The 22,455-nt window shown below is 39.0% G+C and overlaps 1 protein-coding gene across 3 annotated transcripts in view; it reads left to right on the plus strand.

The window, feature by feature from the left end:
* Positions 1-22,455, plus strand: part of msraa (methionine sulfoxide reductase Aa) — a 299,961-nt gene that overhangs the window by 193,388 nt on the left and 84,118 nt on the right. For all 3 annotated transcript variants that reach the window (XM_080192332.1, XM_080192334.1, XM_080192333.1), the window contains exon 4: positions 21,049-21,153. In XM_080192332.1, coding sequence (XP_080048458.1) covers positions 21,049-21,153 — 105 coding nt within the window. The remainder of the gene's footprint in view (positions 1-21,048; positions 21,154-22,455) is intronic.

Consider the following 22,455-nt stretch of genomic DNA (forward strand, 5'->3'; position numbering starts at 1 on the left):
TTGTTTGTGAGATCAAAATTAGGACGTGTCAAAAACCTGATTCAAAGGGACTGTTACAGGAAGACAATGACAGTGAAGTTCCAATTGCTTTGCTATTCATGGGATAATGAACTTGTTCTAAGGTTTTTTTTTAATCTCTGTACTGGTGGCAAAGGCATGTTTTTCTTTGAAACATTCTACGTTTAACTGCTTGTATTTATTAATCCCCCTGAATGTTTTTGGGCTTTGGGCTTTAGGTGTGACATGAACTGAAATTCAGTCACTGAGAATTATTCTTTAACATCGAAAAGAAGCCATTCAGAAATACACTACTATACACTCTATATAATCCCCACGTATAAGCATATGCTACAGTGGTTGCTTCCACTATGAAGTGCAATGCTGTGTGTTTTTTCACTGCTTCACAGCATGGCGTCTAATGTCACGCACTATTGCTGTAGCGAGATGGATGACTTTACGAACAGACAGCTTCACAGCTGACACCACCATAAGGCTTCTCACTTCCTGCTGTGATACCCTCATTTCTATGAATCGCAGATGATGGAAACTAAACATCTTCTTAATCCGTTTTTCTGATTCTTACAACTATTTTCACATTGTTCAGATTAGTAAAACAGCATTTTTATTTCCTTTAAAAGCTGTGATGGCTATTTTTGTTGTTGATGTACACCAGCTGATTTTAGCATACCTTATCCCGTTTCCCCTCACAAATCTCAACTAAGGCAAAGTATGTAACAAAATAAGAAATACAGCCAAGTTCATTAACATGGAAATCATGAAACAAGTTTTGGTTGAAGGAGATATTTTTACTTATCCACCAAACCTACATGCTCTGACCTTAGTCCATTACCTATTTTCTTTAATGGTGCGAAGTCAGTTGGAGTTTTTATTTAATACTCAACATGGATATTGCTGATCTTTACATCTTATCAGTAGGTTTTGCCCCTCCCTTCTCATTCCAGGCCTATTCGAAATTGTACAGCACTGGTTTGTTGCTTGTTTTTCTACATTAATTTTGTTTTTTTTTTGATCACTTCCAGTGCTCCATTTATTCTAATTGTTCCCTCTCCTGAGTGAGCTTATGAATGCAGGGATTACTAGTTGGTTGAGTTTGATGTATGAACTTGGCCTGCAGTTGACTTAACTGTTGTTGGTATTAGGATACTTGGGTACTGATATGTCAAATTACAGTGTGGGACAATTAAATCAGCTTTTGAGACTGCAAGAATATATTTTAAATGGCAGGAGTATATTAGGTTAATTTTCCCAAATGCTTGTTTCAAAAAAATAGCATGAAAATGTCACTGATTGTAAACTGCAGTGTCTGAAACATAATTTTGTTGGGGACTGGAATTCTCAGCGAGCAGTAATGATACAACCATATCTGGAAATGAGTTTACCTAGCCTCCATCTCAGTGTGCAGAATATGTTGATAAACCCAGGCAGTGGAATTATTATTTATTTGAAATTCAGAGCAGAAATTGACTCTCGCCCCACCATATCTTGCAGGAAGAGGCAAACAAGATAGGGAGATGAAAAGAGTTAACATCAGTAGCACAGTGGTTAGCATTGCTGCCTTGCAACTCCAGGGGTCTGGAGTCATTATCTATGTGGAGTTTTCATGTTCTGCCTGTGTGGCTTTTCTCCGGGTGCCCTGGTTTCCTCCTACAGTCAGAAAATGTGCAGATTAGGTGGATTGGCCATGCTAACTTGCCCCTTAGTGTCCCAAAGTGTTTCGATTAGGGGGATTAGTGGGGTAAATATGTGGGATTATGTGATTAGGGTGGGAAAGAGGGCCTAGGTAAAATACTCTGTCAGAGAGTTGGTGCAGACTTGATGGGCCGAATGGTCTTCTTCTGTCCTGTAGGCATTCTACGATTCTGTGAAAAGCATACATGATGCTGATGTACTAATAATGTTTAATCAGATGACTGAGAAGTAAGACACATCTGAAAAGAGGAATATCTCCAACCTCAAATCGAGAAATAGATGTTACTTGCTGTAAATAAAGGGTAACATAACACGGTTATGAGAATCTCTAGACTCGAGCAGCATATTTTGGGAATAGACAATCCCCAAACCCCTGTTTAGAGACCAACCACAAAGTTTAAAAAATTGTGACAATGGGTAAAAGACCCATTGTGTATTGAAGAGAAGATACAGGGGCTGGCAAGAAAAGAGATCCTTGAAGGAAGGACAAAAGAAAAATAATTAAGACACACCAAGATGTTGGGACATTGTGGAAGAGCAGGTATAAACTGAGACACAGATGCGGGGATTGGATAACAGTGAGCACAGGCAAGAGTAGCAATTGGTAGCGTAGAAGCAGAAACAATTCCATGGCTCAGTAGAAGCATGCAATCCATTCTACCATTTCTAGAAGCACAGAAAACTCTCAATAGGCCTGGAATTAAGACAAGTGGAGGAAAAGTTTCACAAGGCACAGAACTGCTTCAGGAATACATTAAAAAAAGTTCAGAAAGACTTAGTCAGTACATTACTTTATGTAGTAGGATCTATTGATGATGACTTGATACTGAGGCAGGGGCTTGATGAGACTTCACCTTCTTATGAAGAAGCCTTGGAAGTTTTTGACTCTTATTTCAGGGCCCATTGGAATTTAGTAATAGAGTGCTAAATTTAATAAAAGAAAGCAAAAACCAAACAAAAGCTTGCATTAGTTCATTAGCAATCTCTGACATGGAACCTTAAAGGATGAGCCGATTTATGACAGAATCGTGGTCAGGGGCCATGGGTAGAGCATTATCAGATCTCTTGCAGTCAAAAGAAGATTTAATATAAGTGAAAGCAGTGTAGATTGCAAGATAGAACTCGGGAAACAAAATCAGGTGTTTGCTTGCAGAGGAGTGGTCCCATGGAGAAGATCCAATCCATTTGTAGCCTACCTAAGCCTGCTAAAATGGGGAAAAGCATGCCAGCTGCCATTTTGAAATGTTTTTGCTGTAGAGGGAACAAACCACACAACCAAGAAGGATGTCTGGCAGAGTGCCACACTTGGAGCAATAGGTTATTTCAAAAGAGTTAGTCATAGTGAATCATAGAGTCCCTACAGTACAGAAAGGAGGCCATCCAGCCCATTGAGCCTGCACTGACAACAATCCCACCCAGGCCCTTTCCCTGTAACCCCATGTATTTACCCTGCTAACCCCCTGACACTAAGGGGCAACTTATCACAGCCAATCCACCTAAACCAGAGCACCCAGAAGAATTCCATGCAAATGGGGGGAGAACGTGCAAACTCTCAATAGGCCTGGAATTAAGACAAGTGGAGGAAGAGTTTCACAAGGCACAGAACTACTTCAGGAATACATTAAAAAAAAGTTCAGAAAGACCTAGTCAGTACATTACTTTATGTAGTAGGATCTATTGATGATGACTTGATACTGAGGCTACAATTAACTTCAGGTCCCTGGCACTGAGACAGCAGTTCTAACCACTAGCAATGCTATTCACTTGAAATTAATGATAATCTGTAAAAAGATGAAGAAAAGTTTAAAACAGCCACATATAAGAAGTGAAAGAACCAGAGCAAAAGAACTAACCTTCTGAGGGAAGAAAAATTATACTGAAAGCATGTTTTAGAGTATTGCACACAAAGTGGTTGGTACCTCATAAAATTTAAAACCAGATGCAGGAGCAGGAGTTTCTGTTTCATCAGATGAAGTCAAATGGCTCAAACAGATTTTATTGCAACCTTCATCTATTAAATGACAAAGTCCTGGTAAAAGGAAAAGGCCAACTCATGTCAAAGCTAGAATATAAAGAACAATTTTCCTCTTTACACCAAGGAAGTCCCTCACCCACTCTCGAACAAAGTCAAGGATGAAATTGAAAAGTTGCAGCGGCAAGGGGTTATCTCACATGTTCACCATGCCAACGAAATGGTGTTCATGGAATGGTTGCAGTTGCAAAGCCAAATGTCTCTATAGGAATCTACGTGGATTTAACTTAATTAGACAAAGCAGTGGCACTTGAGATCCACCCAAAGGCCTCAGAGGCCCAATCTAGCCAACAGTACTCTATTTTGAAAATTATATGCAAACAATGGATTTTGGCCATTGCCTGTAGACAAGGAATCCAGATTGCTGACCACATTTATAACACCATTCAGTTGTTGTATTTACAACAGATTTTCCTTTGGTACAGAATTTACCCCTGAAATGGCCAGTACGTTGTGACTTTGCCTGGGCAACAGTTCCGTTGTGGGCGAGGCGGTAAAATTCTGGCCAATGTCTCACATTCTAGGAGACATGGAAGGAGTGATATGCCATATTGTCTACATCCTTCTAAGTGGCTCCAGGAGAGATGAAATGATTGCAGAGTTGGAGTAATCCTGAGAGATCTATGGAATATAAGCCTTGCATTGAATGAATGATATGAGTCTGACAAACCTATATGATTGACTTTCTAGATCATATAGTGCAAGCTACTAGAATCACAGCTGATCCACAAAAAATGAAAGTAATTGGAGAATTTTCATAACTCTGGAACATACCTGAGCTTCAATGATTCCTTGGGATAGTCAATCAACTAGGCAAGTTCCTACCGAACTTAGCAGAGGTTAATGAACCCTTGAAAAGTTGGTGAGACAAGATCAACTGTGTGCTGGAGTGCGGACCAGCAAAATGCTTTGGAAAGGATTAAACAACTTTTAATCTCTTCTGAAATCTTGGCACTTCAGGACCCAGAATTACTGACCAAAGTAGCAGCAGATGCATTATCTGGGGTGCAGTTTTACTTTTAAGTGCAGAGAGATGACGAGCATAGGCCAGTCGACAATGCCTTTAAGTTGCTAACAGAACAGAGCAATGATATTCCACTATTATAACAACGTGGGCATATGAATAATGTTCAGATTGTAACAGGATTGTGATTGAAAATCAAAATAGCCCATGAACCATTAGTTATCCTTCTAGACATGAAAGAAATTGTGAAGGTGCCACCCAGAATCCAGTGCTTCAGTTCAAGATTGATGAGATACATCTCCCATCACAGAGTGTGTGCAAGAGCAAGCAACGGTAGTCATGCTATCATGGTTACCGTCAGAAGGAACCACTGAAGACCAACGGAAAATAAAAACACAGGAAATCGAAGCAGGAGTAGGCCATTTGGCCCTTTGAGCCTATTCTGCTGTTCCATATGATCATGGCTGGTCCTCTGTCTTAACACTATATTCCCATGCTCTCCACAAGCCCCTTTACATCTTTAGGGTGGGATTTTCTGCCCGTCACCCCCAAAACTGGGAAATCCCACCTGAGATCAATGGACGTTTGCATGGTCCACAACCCCAGTACGATTCCCCTGTGGGCAGGATGAGAAAATTCTGCCCTTCGTGTCTAGAAATCTATTTATATCCTTCTTAAATATATACAGTGACTTGACCTCCAAAGCCTTCTGTGGTAGAGAATTCCACATGTTCATCACCCTCTGAGTGAAGAGGTTTCTCCTCATCTTGGTCCTCAATGATTTATCTTATATTCTGAGACCGTGATTCTTGTTCTGGAACCTCCAGCCTGAGGAAACAACATTCTTGCATCCAGTCTGTCCAGCCCTGAGAGGAATTTATATGTTTCAATTAAATACTGGTGAATTCAGGCCCAGTCACCCAGTCTCTGCTCATATGACAATACAGCCATCCCAGAAATCAATAAATCTTCACTGCACTCCCTCAATTGCAAGTAGATCCTTTCTTCAATAAGGAGATCAAAACTGCACACACACTACTCCAGATGTGGTCTGACCAAGATTATGTACAACTGCAGTAAGACCTGCTTGCTCCTATATATAATGTAGTAACATGAGAAGCATACATGATACTGATGTAATACAGACGTGAGATGACATGATTAAGACATAAGCAAGATCAGGAAGGAGAAGAAGCCCCAACCTCGTGCAGAAGTCCAAATGTGTAAGTATTTGCTGTAAGCAAAGAGTAATGGTTTTACAAAACTATAGACTCGAGCAGGAGAATAGACAGTCCCAAAATCCCCTGTCTCGACCTTGACCACACAACAAAACTAGCCTGGCTTATTTAAGAATACACTCTTGGCCCTGGTTTTGTCCTTAGTAATGTCGAACTCGGCAATACAAAAATACACGATTTTGGTTTACATTCAGCTAGTACTCAAATGCTCTTTCTTCCCCTTTCTATCAGCAGCGGTGACTGTTGTTAACATTACCTGACCAGAATGTAACCAGACCATTATATAATATGTAAATGAGCAGCGGCTAACATTACAAATGAGTTACTACATTGGCAGTTATTACTGCCGGTAATTACTGCCACTAGTAAAGTGATATCTGATCAAAGCAAAGTCCACTACTCTCTCATTGTATAATAACTGCAAAGTTATTATTTGTATTATAACTGCAGTTGCTATTTGTTTGCTTACTTTCAGTGCTAAAAGCTGACAAAAAAGTGAAATTATGTGAGCTGTATCTTAGATGCAATTATGAAATGGAAGGATAGCAATTGTTTTCACCCCATCATATTAGTGTGCAAAATTACTGCAGTATCAACAAAAGCCAAAGAACTTTGCACTATAGCCTATATAAATTGTAATATGTACAATCCTATATACCACTAATGATTTTAACTAGAAGATTTATTTTAACTGGAAGATTTACTAACATCCTACGCTTTACCACTGTGCCCTCATTGCAAATGGTATTAATGATGAATTTTTTAAAAAAGATTTTTTTCAATCTGACCCAAACACACTAATTTTCACCAGACATTCAGCGAATCAAAGTAATTTTCATTTTCTATTTTATGCGCAGTTTCAGCAAATAACTGTAGATGCTGCAATTTGAAACAGAAACGTTAAATGCTGGAAAGTCTCAGTAGGTCTGACAGCATCTGTGGAGAGAGAATAAAGCCAATGTTTCAAGTCCGGATGATCCTTCATCAGAGCTGAAGACAATAGAAAATAGGGTGATATTTATACTGTCAGGGTGTGGATTGGGGTGGGGAGATTGACAAACATGTCATAAATGAAAAGACAAAGGCAATGTAAATGGTGGTGATCATAACTAAGAGTGGTGCTGATAGCGGCTATTAAGAAATCAGTACGTGTAAGTGGCAGAGCCAAGGTAAGCAGAGTGTCAAAGGACAACGTGAGATAAGTAACAGCCCAAATTAAGTGGGAGGAGGGGAGGTGTGTTGGGAGGAAGAGATGGAAAGCGAGATTTTAAAAGCTGAGAAAATGAGATGATGGAAGGAATGAAAATTTTAAAATATTTAAAAAATATATAATTGTGTATGGAACATAGAACATTACAGTGCAGTACAGGCCCTTCTGCCCTCGATTTTGTGCCAACCAGTAGACGAAGTGAAATAAAATGAATGGAAATAGGATAAATGAGGAGGAGAGAATTCATGCTTTGAAGTTTTTGAACTCCGTGTTCAATCTAGAATGGTGTACAGTGCTTAATCGGAAGATGAGGTGCAGTTTCCTCCATTTTGCGTTGGGCTACACTGAAATATTGCAACATGTCAAGGATGGATATGTAGACATGAGAGCAGGATGGTGTGTTGAAATGGCAAGCTACAGGAAAGACTGGGATCTGTTCACAGATGGACCGAAATTGTTCTGCAAAGCGGTCACTCAGTCTGCATTCGGCCTGTCCGATGTAGAGTAGATCACATTGGGAGCAGCGAATGCAATAGACTAGATAATTGAATCCCTTCAGTGCATAAGGAGGTTATTCGGTCCATCAAGCCTGCACCGACAACAATCCCACCCAAGTACTATCCCTGTAACCCCACATATTTCCCCCTGACACAAATGGCCATGATCAATTAACTGAACATGTACATCTTTGGAGTGTGGGGGAAAGTGGAGCACCCAGAGGATACCCATGAAAACATGGAGACACACGCACACGCACTAGCCTGAGGCTGGAATTGAACTCGAATCTCTGGCACTGTGAGACAGCAGTGCTAACCACTGTGCCTCCATGCAGTGCTGCTTCACCTGAAATGAGCGTACAGGCCCTTGGATGGTGATCAGGGAGAAGGTAAAGGGGCAGGTATTGCACCCTTCTTAGCCATGATCACCTTTATTTGCATTCCCTTTGTCTTTTTGTCTATAACATCTTTGTCAATCCACTTCCCACCCCCCCACACCCTAACAGTCTTGTTTTCTATTGTCTTCAGCACTGACGAAGGGTCATCCAGACTCAAACCATTGGCTCTATTCTCTCTCCCCCAAGATGCTGTCAGGCCTGATGAGATTTTCCAGCATTTTCTGTTTTTGATTCAGTAGCGGGAGTTTGGCAAACCTTCAGCTGCTGGTGAAATAGTTATTGTTTTAAACGTGGAGATTATGAAATGAAAAATCCAACATAACTGCTGTGGTGCTCCACCATTGACCCCAGCAGACCTTCTAGCTATAAGGGAAGCTCCTTTCAGCAATTCCTTTTTCAATGATGTGTGTGTGCATCTACCACTCAGTTCATATCTAAAGTGCCTGAAACAAGAGGCTAGTTGGAGATGGGGCTACCCCAAGTAGCTCTCATTGTAAGGGAGCTGAATTAGAAAGCATTGTTTTTTAAATCCATGCACTTTTTTAAAGAATCCTTGAGGGCTTTGACACCACCCCTGCCTCCGCCCCCCCTTGATAATCTATTTTGAGGACAGGGGAAGCAGGAACTGTACATATATGAAATAATTGCATTGGGCCCCATTCCTTTAACAGCAATAGCTTTATTTGGGTTGGACAGGATCTCCTGCACAAATGAGGTCAAACCGGAAACTGTCACAATAGACTACAACCAGGGGGGACTTGGAAGTCTAACTCCAATATGAACCTGCAATATCAAGAAAATCTTCTGCATAAGATCAGTTGATTTTTTTTTTCTCCAATGCCCTGTATTTGTGTTGTGAAGTACTGTTTTAGGGCTTGGCACATGTACTGCGACCTCAGATCCCAAATTAGCCCTGGACCTCAATACTAGCTATGCCATGACCAGCAACACTCAGGATAGATTTGAAAGCAGCATTCATTACAAAATAAAGTGTTGGCACTGACTTAAAATGCTTTTGACTTTCCACACTCACTGAACATAAATATTGTCAATATTGTAACAGCCGGTGAGTCCTTGAACACTTGGAATGTAGCCATGTAGGATCTCAGTTTATGTGCCTCCCCTTTGTGCCCCATATTGCCCTATTCTTAAACCCTGGCCATCTTCTTCCTAGTAAGTGCTTTTCATATTGTCCAAGCCCTACTTTGTAATCCACTTCACCATTAATATCTCTCTCTTGACCTATTCTCTACAATTTATCCACTGAGCTCCTATCCTGCTGCTATTTCGAGCCCCTTGGTTCTCCTGGTTTGATCTGTGCTTTTTTTAATGCTCTACTCTAGGCATTATCACCCTGAACATTTACTTTCCCATATTTGCGTGCTTAGTTCACTTGCTGCAACGCTGATGTATCTCCCCTATTCTGCCGTTCAACATCATGCCTCTCCATCTAATTCTCACAAATAATTTTTCCAGGTTGTCTCTGATTTCACCAGATCTACAAAGCCCCCAGGAGTCCCTCCCTGCATATTAGCCTACAGACTGGCACTAGCTTAGAACTGGTTGGCAATATGTCGTCTATTTGTAAAGTTTTGCTGTTTTAAAAAAAAAGAACATTATTAATTTTAGGTATATGTTCCCCTGAATTTGATTTATTGTTGAGCATTTTTGGATCATTTCAATATTTTCTAATCTCGCCATTTTCCCTCTTCACTTGGGAGCTCTCAAACAACTGTTTGGCTATACCTAGCCAAATATTGGATGATATCCCGGGTTGAGAGCATCTGGTGCCCAACAAAGCCTTGCGTCTTTAAAAACTACTGTTATTTTCAATCCAGAATCTCTGGAATTGGATTTCTGATTTCCTAACTGTCTTGGAATCAGATATTTTCATTTACTTATATTTTGTGAATTCATCATAGCTGACCCACCCATTTATTATTAGCATGCAATTAAGATTTTTAACCTTTTTTTATGTTGTTGGTACAAGTGTCATGCTCTTTAAATCATGAGTGCTAGCAGACAATACACTCTCAGTATGCAATGCAGTCCCAATTTGCGCATATATATATATAATGGCAAATAAACAGAAACATTTGGTTTAAATACATTCTTCATGCTATAGTATCTTTATTGTATATAAATGTCCCTCACACTTATCCCAGTGATATTTTACTGTGGCTTGTCAAATACTTAATAGCAATGTTGAAGGTGCATGTAAACACTGATGTGCAATTGGCAATGGGGCATACAGCACTACCATATGTACATGCACCAATTTAGAAAGTTCATGATGAGCTGAATTAGTGCCAGCCAGAAACAGGTCTTTTGAATGGTTTTCTTGCAAAGAAAAGATTAATCCTATTTAAAAGTAGACCTGACATATTTTCTGCACTTAATGGAATCTTGCTGGAGCATGTGTCCACAGCTGCTGGCAGCCATTCAGTATCTTAGTGAAGAACTCATTCCTTGTGTATAGGTCAAGACAGTAATTGTTGGTAGGCAATTCTATAACACAAGATATCACAACCCAGTCTGATTTTAAAAAAGAAGTTATATATGCATGTATGTGTTATGTGTAAATATATCTATGTATGTATATGCTTTTATATACTATATTTATAATGTTTTATATATTTCCTTTGAAAGTAGCAATGCTGGCAGCAAAGTTGTATTTGCTGTCCATCTTTATTTACCCTCATTATGGGTAAGGCTGTATTAATTGCTTATTCATGGTTACTTTGCACAGGTGGTGGCAAGCCTCTCCCTTGAACTTCTACAGTACTTGTGGTGATAGTGCTCTTACAATGGAGTTAGGTATGGCATTGATTCAAGGGCGAGGCAGGAATGCAATATACAGACATGCGCCTTGTCCATTTTTTGAATGATTAAATGGGCTCCTTCTGTACTGTAGGGATTCTGTAGATTCCATTGACGTAACCTTGGTGAATTGCTGCAGTAAATTGTACATATTTTAGTCACAGTACACCAGTGATATGGGGTGAGTATTGATACTGGTGACAGAGATCAAACAAGTAAACTGCTGTTCTGATAGTATTAAGCTTCTTGATTGCACTCACTCAGGTGAATGGGTATTATTCCTTTACACTCTTGAGACAATAGAGAAGAATTAAGGATACAAACATGAACTTTTTGTCACAGAGTGCTGAACCTCAGTTAATGTGACCGATCCAGTTAAATGTCTGGTCAATTTTAATTGCCATAATGTTGTTGGGGAAGGAGTGGGAAATTGAAGGTCAAGGGAAGCTGGCAAAGTTTTTTGTCCTGTTGGAGATAGTTATTTCTTAGCATCTAAATTTTGCCTGTCATTTATCAACTCAAGCTTGGATGCTATCCAGATCCTGCTGTGAACTGGCAAGTGCTCCTTCGTGATTACAATAGTTATGAATGGATTTGAACAATATAGAATTGCCATTGACTTTATGGTGGAGGGAAGGTCATTAATAAAGAAACTGGATATATTTTGGTAAGGACACTGCTCTGAGGTTCCCCATAAGCAATGTCTTAGGGCCATGATCATTGATTTCTGACAACAACAACCACCTTATTTTGTGCTAGGTACATCTCCAGTTACTGGATTGTTTCTCCATTAACCACAATTGAGTTCTGTTCTTACAGGACTACTTGATGCCATACTCAGTTAAATGCTGACTTAATGTAGAGGGCAGCCACTCTCACCTTTCCACTAATAATCAGCTCATATCCATAGCCGAATGAAGGAATCGAACCTGAGCATTGGTGAGCAGATGATTATTGAGTAAATGTCAATTTTTGCTAGCATTAATTAATCCTATTATCACATTGACAATTGAGAGAAGTCTGTGAAGGTGGCATTTATATTTATCTCTTAGAATTGAACTGTTTCTTCTGGACCAGAATGTGATTGGGTAGTCATTCACATCAGGAGCGGATAGCTCTGGTGTACAAGTCTTCAGCAGTACAGCAGGGACGTTATCGGTGTGTATAACATTTTATTGTGTCCAGTTTACTAAATTATTTCTTACCATCTTGTGGAATGGACCAAATTGGATACTGTGGTGATAGGACATTAAGTGGAGGCTGAATAGGTACATTTGGCTGAAGGTGTTTTCAGAGATTTTGGTTTTGTCTTTTACACTTGTGCTGGACTCCAGCATGGTGAGAATGGACATATTCGTGGAACCTCTTCCTCCTATCTGTTACTTGATTACGCAAAATACATGATTGGCTCCTCAGAGATTTACTTTGAGCTGTTAGTAATTCTAACATCACCTGGGATCCAGCCATGACTTTTCCAATAATGGTTGCTGGTTATATATCTGAAGCAAACACCCTGGTTGATTTTGTTTTTTTTGTGTTTTCTAGCCTGGAGTACGGTCCCAATTCTTGTGATTTCCCCATAACCACATCCCACCCAGTGCACACATCGAACTGTCTTAATATAGGCGAGATCATTGAACGCAGACTACGGAATGAGCTGGAATCTCCTGTTCTGCATAGCTCAGTATCACCTGGCTGTGCACTGACCCACTAAATCATGCATTCCATTTGTAATGTGCCAGTTTGCAAGGATAAAACAAAATTTTAATCTATTGTTAAATATTTCTGCATCAAAAATGTATTTTATTGACAACTAACTACGTTGGTATTGAAATGGTTAAAACTTCACTTAAGGTTAATAATAAATGCAATTTATTAAAAAAAAATGCACAAATCCATTTATTTAGGATGCAAATGTTATCTGTTTGTCATAGAATTGTCAGATACCTGACAAGCCAAGGGCAGCAATATCAATTAGCTAAGATTTTCTAGTTGATTATTTGTGCACGAGACTAAAGGTACTTGGGTAATGTTATGAGAATACGCATGAAGCCCAGGTGTGCTTCAAACAAAGTAAAAATAGTGCACGGCATGCAGTACAGCAGCAACCGCGGGGTAGTTTATTAATAGGTTTAAATAATTGACTATTGGCCACAGGAAGATTGAATAGTCAATTTCAATAAACCCCATGACTACATGCAGCCGTAAAGGCTTCAGCATAAATGTTGAAAATAAAGTGTATGATACGTATGTAAATATGTTTTTTGTGACCTGCGTATCTGATTGGAATAAATCCAGAATTAATCCAATCAAACTCACACTAAAACCCGATTTTAAAATCACAATTTAAGTTGTGATACTATTGCATTTGTACACTAAAGGATCAAGTGCTCTATTCTCTCTCACATTTTTCTTCTGAAGAAACTGTGTAATGCTATTTCCACTGCACTGCGCTCATTTTTAGCATTGCAATAAGAAGGGATCCTTACTCATTGGATGACATGGTGGTCAGTACACTGTACAGCACTACGAAGATGGTGAGTCCTGGAATACATGTTGTATTCTAAATGTCAATCATGATGCTGTGGAGAGGCACCAAACTCAAAGGCAGATGCTTTGCCACCAAATAAAAGTAGCTGGTATTTAAAGAAAGGTGCTGACAGTGGGCTGAAGGCAAGTCTCATTGTCCCAGCAATGAATAGTTCATGGCGCAAAGGAACTGTGATAAGGGTAGGGGAGAAAAATACCAATTTTAAATCAGGATTTCTTTAGAGGAAAATATGGTCATCAGCACTAGAGATAAATCCAAGAGGCTTTTCCTCCATTTAGAGTATTTTGTTTTCCCACTGTTCTTAAATTAATGGAAACTTTATTTTTTATTTGCATTGATGAGTTTGCCATTGCAATACTTTTTCAAGACGAGCATTGACTGTTTCATAAGCTTGAAAAAAGATGCATTTAATTATTGTTTACAGAACCCTATTTACAGAATGCCGTCAGCTGTTTATTTCACCCTATTTCATTATTTCAAGGTGTTAAAAATAATGTGATCCAAGAGGCAATGATGCTTGTTGTCCTGCAGAAGCAACTTGAAATTGAAAACATTTGAGGTATCCATAACAATTATGAGGGAAGACCAGGGCACTTAATGGAGGTGTAATCAATTGGCACCTGGATTTTAGAAATTTAAATTAGGGTTTGGTTGGATCAGTAAAAATGGTTACGTGTTTACCATGGAGGCAACATATAGATATTTTCTGATGCAGCTCAATTTTTGAGTCCAGCTCATTCTTGCAGATAAAAATTAACAGATGTTTCCAAACTGAGCTGAAGCTTTCCACGTGGAAGGTGCTGAATTCGGATTGGAATTGCTTATCATTCACGTGCTTCAAGCCGCCTGCAGGCAGGGAATTTAGGATAAATGCAGTAAACAAAATACTAAAGCCTTGTTTTTTTTTAAACAGTCCCGGAGAGGCAGTAAATTCTGCCCGTGATGTATACCCTGCATTGACTGAAGCTGGGATAGATGAAACAACTTTGAAGCCAAATGCCATACATTTTACAGTGTACTCTTTTATAACAAGTGTATTAACAATTGAGTTCTAAATAACCTTATCTAAAACCTTTTTCTAAATAATCTTCTGAATAGTAAGTTCTTAAATGATGTTGTGTCTTTAATATATTTTATTATTGCTGAACTGTGTTGCCTATGCTGAGTGTCAAGTTCCATAACATTAAACTTTGCCAAAATGTGTTTACATATTAGCTCACTATTGTCCAACAGTTGAAATTATGCAGTTTTTGTAATGGGTTTTATGCAGATTTTCTCCTGCTCCTGATTACTTTCAGGTAAAGAACACAGTTGTTCCTGCAACCTTGTTTATGAAGTTAAATTCTCTTACAGCCTCAAATGAAATCATAAGAACACTTTTAAACCGCTAGTTTATTGTCATAAAGCATGGTTAGAGTCCTTGGGTTCTGAATGGCTGGAACAACAGAGTAGGTGGGCTGTAAAGAAATAAAAGCTATTCTTTCAAATTTAGTTGTATTGCCATTTTCTTTATTTCTCATTCTCTACTTTTCTTCTCTTTCATGAAAGTTCTTTTTGGGAATCCACAGTTGCTGAAAGGCATCTCATGTCTAACCCAAGTTGTCATTAAATGTGTGATTCTATATAATCACCATTGGTAGTTTGTTCAACTTTGGCTGGACCCACAGTTCAAGAGTTAATTCATAGCATCCTAAAAGCTGTCCCTGCTGAGAGTTTTGCTACCTGGGGGCAAATCTTAAAAAGAAATTGAAGCTTCATCAGCCCCAGTCCTTAAGTGGCTGATTTTCACTTTGGACAAAGACCGGGCGACACAGTGGCACAGTGATTAGGACTGCTGCCTCACAGCGCCAGGGACTCGGATTCAATTCCAGCCTTGAGTCACTGTCTATGTGGAGTTTGCACATTCTCCCCATGTCTGCGTGGATTTCCTCAGGGTGCTCCGGTTTTCTTCCATAGTCCAAAAATGTGTGGGGAGGTTGATTGGCCACGATAAATGAATCCTAGTGTCAGAGGGATTGGCAGGGTAAATATGAAGGGTTATGGGAATATGACCTGGGTGGGATTGTGGTTGGTGCAGACTCAATGGACCGAATGGCCTCCTTCTACACTTGTAGGGATTCTATGAATGGCGAATGTGGTTCTGCACTCTGCCTTGCCCTTGGCAAAACAACAGTGATGTTTTGATGACCATACTTCTACATTTGACCAGTGTGTGTCTCAGATGACATGAAAGATCTCATGGCACTCCTTCAAAAAAAAGCAGGGGAGTTATCTCAGTGTCCTGACTAATATTCATGCTTCAATCAAGATCACTAAAACTGATTATCTGACTATTATCATATTGCTCTTTGAGGGAACTTGCTGTCTGCAGGTTGACTGCTCCACCTCCTACACTGTTATAGCGACTACACTTAAAACAGTACTTCATTGACTGGAAAGTGCTTTGGGAAGTCCGGCGGTTGTGAAAGTTACTGTGTTAATACAAGCCTTTCTTCTTTCTTTCACTTGGACTGCCCAGCCAAAGGAGTGTATTGGTTCAGGTCCATGATTTCTGCAGCACTGCCGCTCCCAATCCCATCTGGCAAAGGTTGTGAAATCAGCCCCTATCACCCCGTTTGACATTAGGTGGTGCATTTATTCACCAAGCCATCAGGAGAACTCTGTTGCTACTTAAGTAAACATACTTTACAAAAATGAAATTGGGAATAAATAATGCAGTGATTTGCTGCTACGTTTCCTGTCAAGATGCTTTGCAATTTTAATTAGATGGAAGCCTGGGAACTATTGCACAATGTAACCTTTAAAGAACAGTCTGTAACTGCATCACTCAACATCACCAGATAAGCTATCACTCTGAAATCAAATGTTCAGGCACTAGGGAAAAATGGAAGAATGTGCTTTTTTTTGCTTCTACTTTTGTGGTATAAATAAATTATGCAGTACACTGGACTATCGAAGAGAAACTCGTGCTGACCTTAAAACAGTCTGCTAGCTAATGCAGTTGTATTGCTGGTTGATTATTTTATGGGATCCCATACTATGTTCTGCTTTAAGGCCAAAAGGTGCAAACTAGATGCAGAGATGAGCAGAAAGAGCACTAGCCCCTGCTTTTGAGCTCAATTCTCAGTTATCTTTGTGACTGTTAATAAAGATTTCTAAAGTCAATACTGAGGAGCCAGGGTGCTTCTGTTTTTGTGTTTGCTACAACTGAGTCCTGGCTGTGATCACAAGCTATCCATCATACAATCTTTTTTTATCCTGTGGACTGTGGCATGGTTGATTGCTTTACCACCTGAGTGCTTTACGACAAATGATCATCTGAAAGAATACAAATCATTCAAGACAACAGCATATAGACAATGCGTGAACACAACAGCTGCCTTTTTTCTGACAGACATAGTAAGGCCATAACCAGGCTTTTGATTGCTTTGCATTGTCTGCATTGTTACTTCGTTTGATGGAATTATTTAAAATCAAATTAAATTGATGACTGGTCATTTGCTGAAGCTGGGATCACTAAAGAAATGGTGGCTATTATTCCATGTACAGAGCTAAAATTAACATTATTTTGCATTCTTTTGAATATAAATTTGATACTTTTAAATTTAACCAGAAACTGAAGAGTCTAGTTTGACTTAATTGTCCTATTTAACACTGGATAACGTGGTGTCGAAGCACAGATCAGTTTAAGTGGTTTATTGCAAAACAGTTTTACAATAAATCTGACATTTTATGGAAGATTGTGAATTCCTTTATAACAACCTGATATCACAAATCCAATATTTGTTATAAAGTTATAATCCCAAAGTCTGTAAGGTCCAATGTTATTTCTAATCATTCTAATTGGCAGGAACTTCAGTGTCATACTTGTCAATCTCAAAACTAATGTATTGTGTATTTTGTCTGACTTGCTGTACTTTCTAAGCAGTGCATGGTGGGATTGCAGGATCCATGTTTTCTCATTAGTTGATTGCGACAGAAACAAAGAACAGTTGCAATGTTAATCACCTCTTATGTCTGCTTGTATACTGATTAATCTTGAGAGGTACCAGGACCAAAATGTAACATTAGTAAAAGGCGGCAGAGAGCTTCAATAAAAAAGCTGACAGTGCCAAAAGAGCATGAAGCTGAAAAAACAAGCCTTAAGTATGGGCTTTCTGATGCTGCAAAACAAGGAGATAGGCTGAAAGTCCAGTGGGACACAACTTGGTTTTAAATTGAACTGCAGTTTTCTGCACCCATTGTTCCATTACTTGTAGTACTGGGGAAGCAGCAATGATGAGTTTAAATCTTATTGATAGGGCATGAAAGTTCAAAGGATCAAAGTCAAGACCTCAAAAGTTTGGTTTTTGAACGTTCATTGTAAATTTTCCAACATGTGAGTGTCTACTATACTTCTGTCTTTCCAGCCAAATTAATTCTGCCAGAGGGGTTAGTCATGAAAAGATAAGGACTTCAACTATGTCACCTGCCATGCTTTAAGATTTAAATCCAGTTGCAATATACTCACTTGTGAACTAAAAGCTCCTTAAAACATGCACCTGCATTAATCCTAACCAGAAGAATATCCCACCCAAAAAATGTGTGCGAAGATTTATACATTTGTTTGGCTTTCCCAAAGGACATGTGATGCACATTGACTTGTCAAACATTGTTACTTTAGGGTATTTATTCAAGTTCGTTAGCAACAAGCAGGCAACACCTGGATAGAGGAGAACACGTGGACTAAAGTTCCTGTGATCATGCTTTCTTTGTTTATGGAGAATGAATTGCTATTTATTGCTGTTTGAAAAAAAATTAAATTAAAAAATCTCTTTTTGACATTCTTGAAACGTATGGAATTATTGTATATGTATGAAGACATAGAAAATGTACAAATAATAAACTCTGGAGCATTTTAAGAGGCAACTTTTGTTTGCTTATGAAAATTTATATTTATTTAAAAACTGTTTAGGTAGACAAACTCACGAGTAGCGCAGTACGTTTCCTGCTTCTGTACTCCTGGCACACTGCAGATGCACAATGCAGTAAACTGTATTCACAGGCTCTGATTTCAATCTTCACCTTTAAGAAGCAGAAAATTTGCACTTAAATACTTTAACGTGTGTGTGTGTGTGTATGTATGTATAGACGTGTGTGTTTACCTCGGAGTTCTTACAAAAACTGCTGCAGGATTACAGGTACTGAATACTTCAATGCTCTATATTGACTGTGGGTTAGTGAGTACGGTTAGAAGTACAACACTGACCAGTTTGTGTGGTTAGTGAACAGTCAGATCAAGTTGAGCTGCTTTGCTAATTAGTGATACAGGGATGTTGTTAGAGGTGAAGATAAGTATAATAATCTGGTGCTTGACTGAATTTTTTTTACACAGAGTGCAAAACTTCTGGTTTCAGTGTGATTACATTCAGACTGACAGACCAAAGGTTAGACTCTAATCTCTGCTGAGTTGTTTCATGAGATGTTTGCTTAATTGATGTTTATTGTAGTGAATAAGGAAAAGCTCCCTGCCTTGCAGGATGTTAGGAAGACTAAAATATCTCCACTATTGTATGTTGGTGTATAGGGCTTCTAGTTACTGTCACTCTTTGACTCAATGACTACTCCTTGGATTTTCTTAATTTTTTGTTGAATTGATGTTTAAGCTTCTGCTGAGAACATTTAGAGAGGGAACATTGGTCACGTGAGAATCCTTAGCCACCTCTCTAAAGGCTAAATATGGGGCAACACAGATAGTATGGATGATAAGGTTTGTAGACTGTCTATTTCTGATCAAGGTAGACACCGTAAGAAGGATTGCTTCTCAGCAAAAAAGAAACAGTATTTCCCTAACAATTAATTTCTACGGAGCGGTGCTGGGGAATTCTGCTTTCCTTAAACATATGCCCTGTTAAAGGTAAACGATTGTGAAACACCATGGAATACAACGTTAAACTGAAATAATTTTATCACAGCATAATAGCCACGAAGGTACACCTCCCTGCATTTTCTTAATTCACAGCCTGCTGTTGTTGTAGAGTTGCAAGCTGCAGCCCACGTCCAGTCTTCACAGCTGCAGTAAAGATTCAATCTGGTGTCTTCCCAGGACCTGGAACTGTGGTGGGAATACTGCCAAATGGCACCTTTACTGAGAACTGAGTGAATGTGAATAGAAAGTTCCACTTGCACTGAAGCTCCGACTTTAAATTTGTTGAAAATGAATCATGTAAAAGGTGTAAAGCACTTATTGGATCATTAGCTGTTGGTAAAATCTCCCGCCTCCTGATAAGCAGTTTGAAGTTGGCCTGCATTTAGGTGATATTGATTCAGGATGTTGGAAACTATTAGAAAATTCCATTCGTAATTTTAGAATTCTGTAACCGTTTCCAACATCCTGAATCAATATCACCGACTTTGCAGCTGCCTCCTTACCTACTTTGCATTGTAGCATAGGTATTGGTTTTAAGACTGTGATATTTGTAAAGAAACTGTCCTGTATTGAAGGTCCGAGGTCCAGATGAGGGAATAGAATTAAATGGTCAATGCATGGAGCCTGGAACAGTTTTGTATATGGTAACTACCGTGGGCATGATTTATTTTGGGGAGATGCATTTCAATCTTGATCTGTACGCCCAGTCATTCCTTGTGTAAATTAATGTACCATTTGGAGTATTTTGGAATTAAAGTAAAGTTAAAGTTTATTTATGAGTCACAAGTAAAACTTACATTAACACTGCAATGAAGTTACTGTGAAATTCCCCTAGTTGCCACAGTCTAGTGTCAATGCACCTAATCAGAACATCTTTCTGAATGTGGGAGAAAACTGGAACATCTGGAGAAAACCCACATAGTCATGGGGAGAATGTGCAAACTCTATATGCTCAGTGACCGAAGCTGAGAATTGAACCTGAGTCCCTGGCATGTGAAGCAGCAGTGCTAACCACTGTGTTAACATGAACTGGGTCTTAATGGGGATTCTAAAAAATTAAAAATACAAATTTAGATTTAATTTTCGAAATAAGGAAAAAAAACTATTTATTCCTCTAAGACCCTGATATCTAAACTGCCACTGAAATGCCAATATTCTAATCTCTTTATTTGGTTCTGTTCTCATCCGTTGTTTTTTTTTGAAAGCTAACTAGCTCCCTCTTTTAGCCTAATTATGTTAATCTACTGAGAAAGGGAGTGGTTTCTATGAGAAATAGATACTGAGTAAACAATGGATTATCTTGTTGGCAACCCTCCCGTATACAGGTACCAGCACAAAGAACGAGCAGGTTGTGTTGAATGCTGAAAATGATTGGGGAGACATTTTGGTTGAGTGCTAAATTCTCAACACTTTTCCACCTAATTGTAAACACTATTTACATTTCTTTACAACCGCTTTGAGTGAACTGCCTGTGGGAACAATTCACAATATGTTTACCCTGGGTCCATAAAATGATGAATTCCATGAACTTATTTGAAACATTACAAACTGTTTGGTTTAAACAAAATCACAAATCGTTATTTCACAACACTGTTATGGTGCGCAAACTATCACTCATCTGCTGTGCTGTTGTCATTTGAGTTTGCAGTAAAAATAACAAAGCAGTAGCTCTCGGCTTATCAGCAGCCTCCTGAATTAGTATTGTGTTGTCTTTCTGTAGGAATGAGTGGCCACGCAGAAGTAGTGAGAGTTGTGTACCATCCAGACAAAATCTGCTTTGAAAAACTGCTCAAGGTCTTCTGGGAGAGCCATGACCCAACACAAGGTACAGTAATGAATAGACCAGTTCCTCATTATATTCCTAATTACTGCTGTGGTAATTAGTGTTTCAGTAACATGTTTCAAATGAACCTTGAAACCACATGTGGTCCAAACACCGTGGAAAAAGAAATGGACAGGCGGAGTCTTCTTTTAAAAAACATTTGAGACAATTGAAGCAGAAAAAATACTGTGACTGCTCAACTCGGGGCTGTTAGTGTTGCACTGAAGAGATTTGGTTTCCTTGGCTGAACGGGAAATATTGATGTTGTTCATGTACAAGTCTGCAGCACAGTTTATTTCACCTTCTCAACTTGTGTGGAGTGATGAGCATTGTGGACTTTTTTTGGTTAATAATAGTCAGTACTTTTGACTGTCTACAAAGGCCATAAGTACGTTTTGTAGTTTTGGTCCCTGATATACATTTTTGCTGACCCCAGTGGATTAATACCATATAAATTATGAGAATGTAAATGTTGGTGAGGGGTTAATCTGCACAGTTTAATCAGTCGATTATTGGGTTTCCTTTACAGTTTTTGTATAATGCTCAGATTTTACATCATATTAAAGAAATGATTTGCAAAACTGAAATATTAAAAGGTAGAATTATGAAAATAAATGAATGAAATCTGAAATCATTTTGTTATTCATAGAGCTTTTTAAAAACACCTCTCCTTAGCATGCTCATGCTCTAGAACTTGGCTCACCATGTGTTAAACATACAACTTGTGGTGCTAAGAGACAGGAAGATTTCTTCACCTGCACTATTCAAAAGATTTAGCCACAGTGTATGGACATTGCTGGTTCATTCTTTTAAACTGCTGGTTCACCTCTGGACCTTACTTGGGCTTATCTTATTTCTACAATTTAATTCTGAACTCTAATGACAACTGTACGTTTCCTTTGGCTGCTTGTGCCTGTAGGCATGGGTAGCTTGGTAAGTGTGCCTATTGGTCTGGAAGAGCATGGGGAGCAACCAAGAAGACAGGAGAGAGCAGAAACTGAAGAGGGTACTTTGTGTTGTGGGATGTGTTATTCAGTAGGTTTCATGAAGAGGTTCTGCGTCTTGTATGATTTAACAGTAAATGTTTATTAATCACTGGTGACTATATGGATATATATAGAATCTAAGATAGGAGCTGTCTCCATACTTGCCTCTGCACACGTCTCTGTCCAGTACAAGACTGTCCTCCTATACTTGAGTCAGTATACTGTGGGTAGTGCAGTGCTCAGTCCTATGTTAGTCCTTTTGATACCAGACCCTTGTTGTACAACCTTCAGGGAACTCTTTGTCTGTCTGAATTCAGCA

This window comes from Carcharhinus amblyrhynchos, chromosome 7 (assembly GCF_965287045.1).
Source record: "Carcharhinus amblyrhynchos chromosome 7, sCarAmb.v2.hapA, whole genome shotgun sequence".
Lineage (NCBI taxonomy): Eukaryota > Metazoa > Chordata > Chondrichthyes > Carcharhiniformes > Carcharhinidae > Carcharhinus > Carcharhinus amblyrhynchos.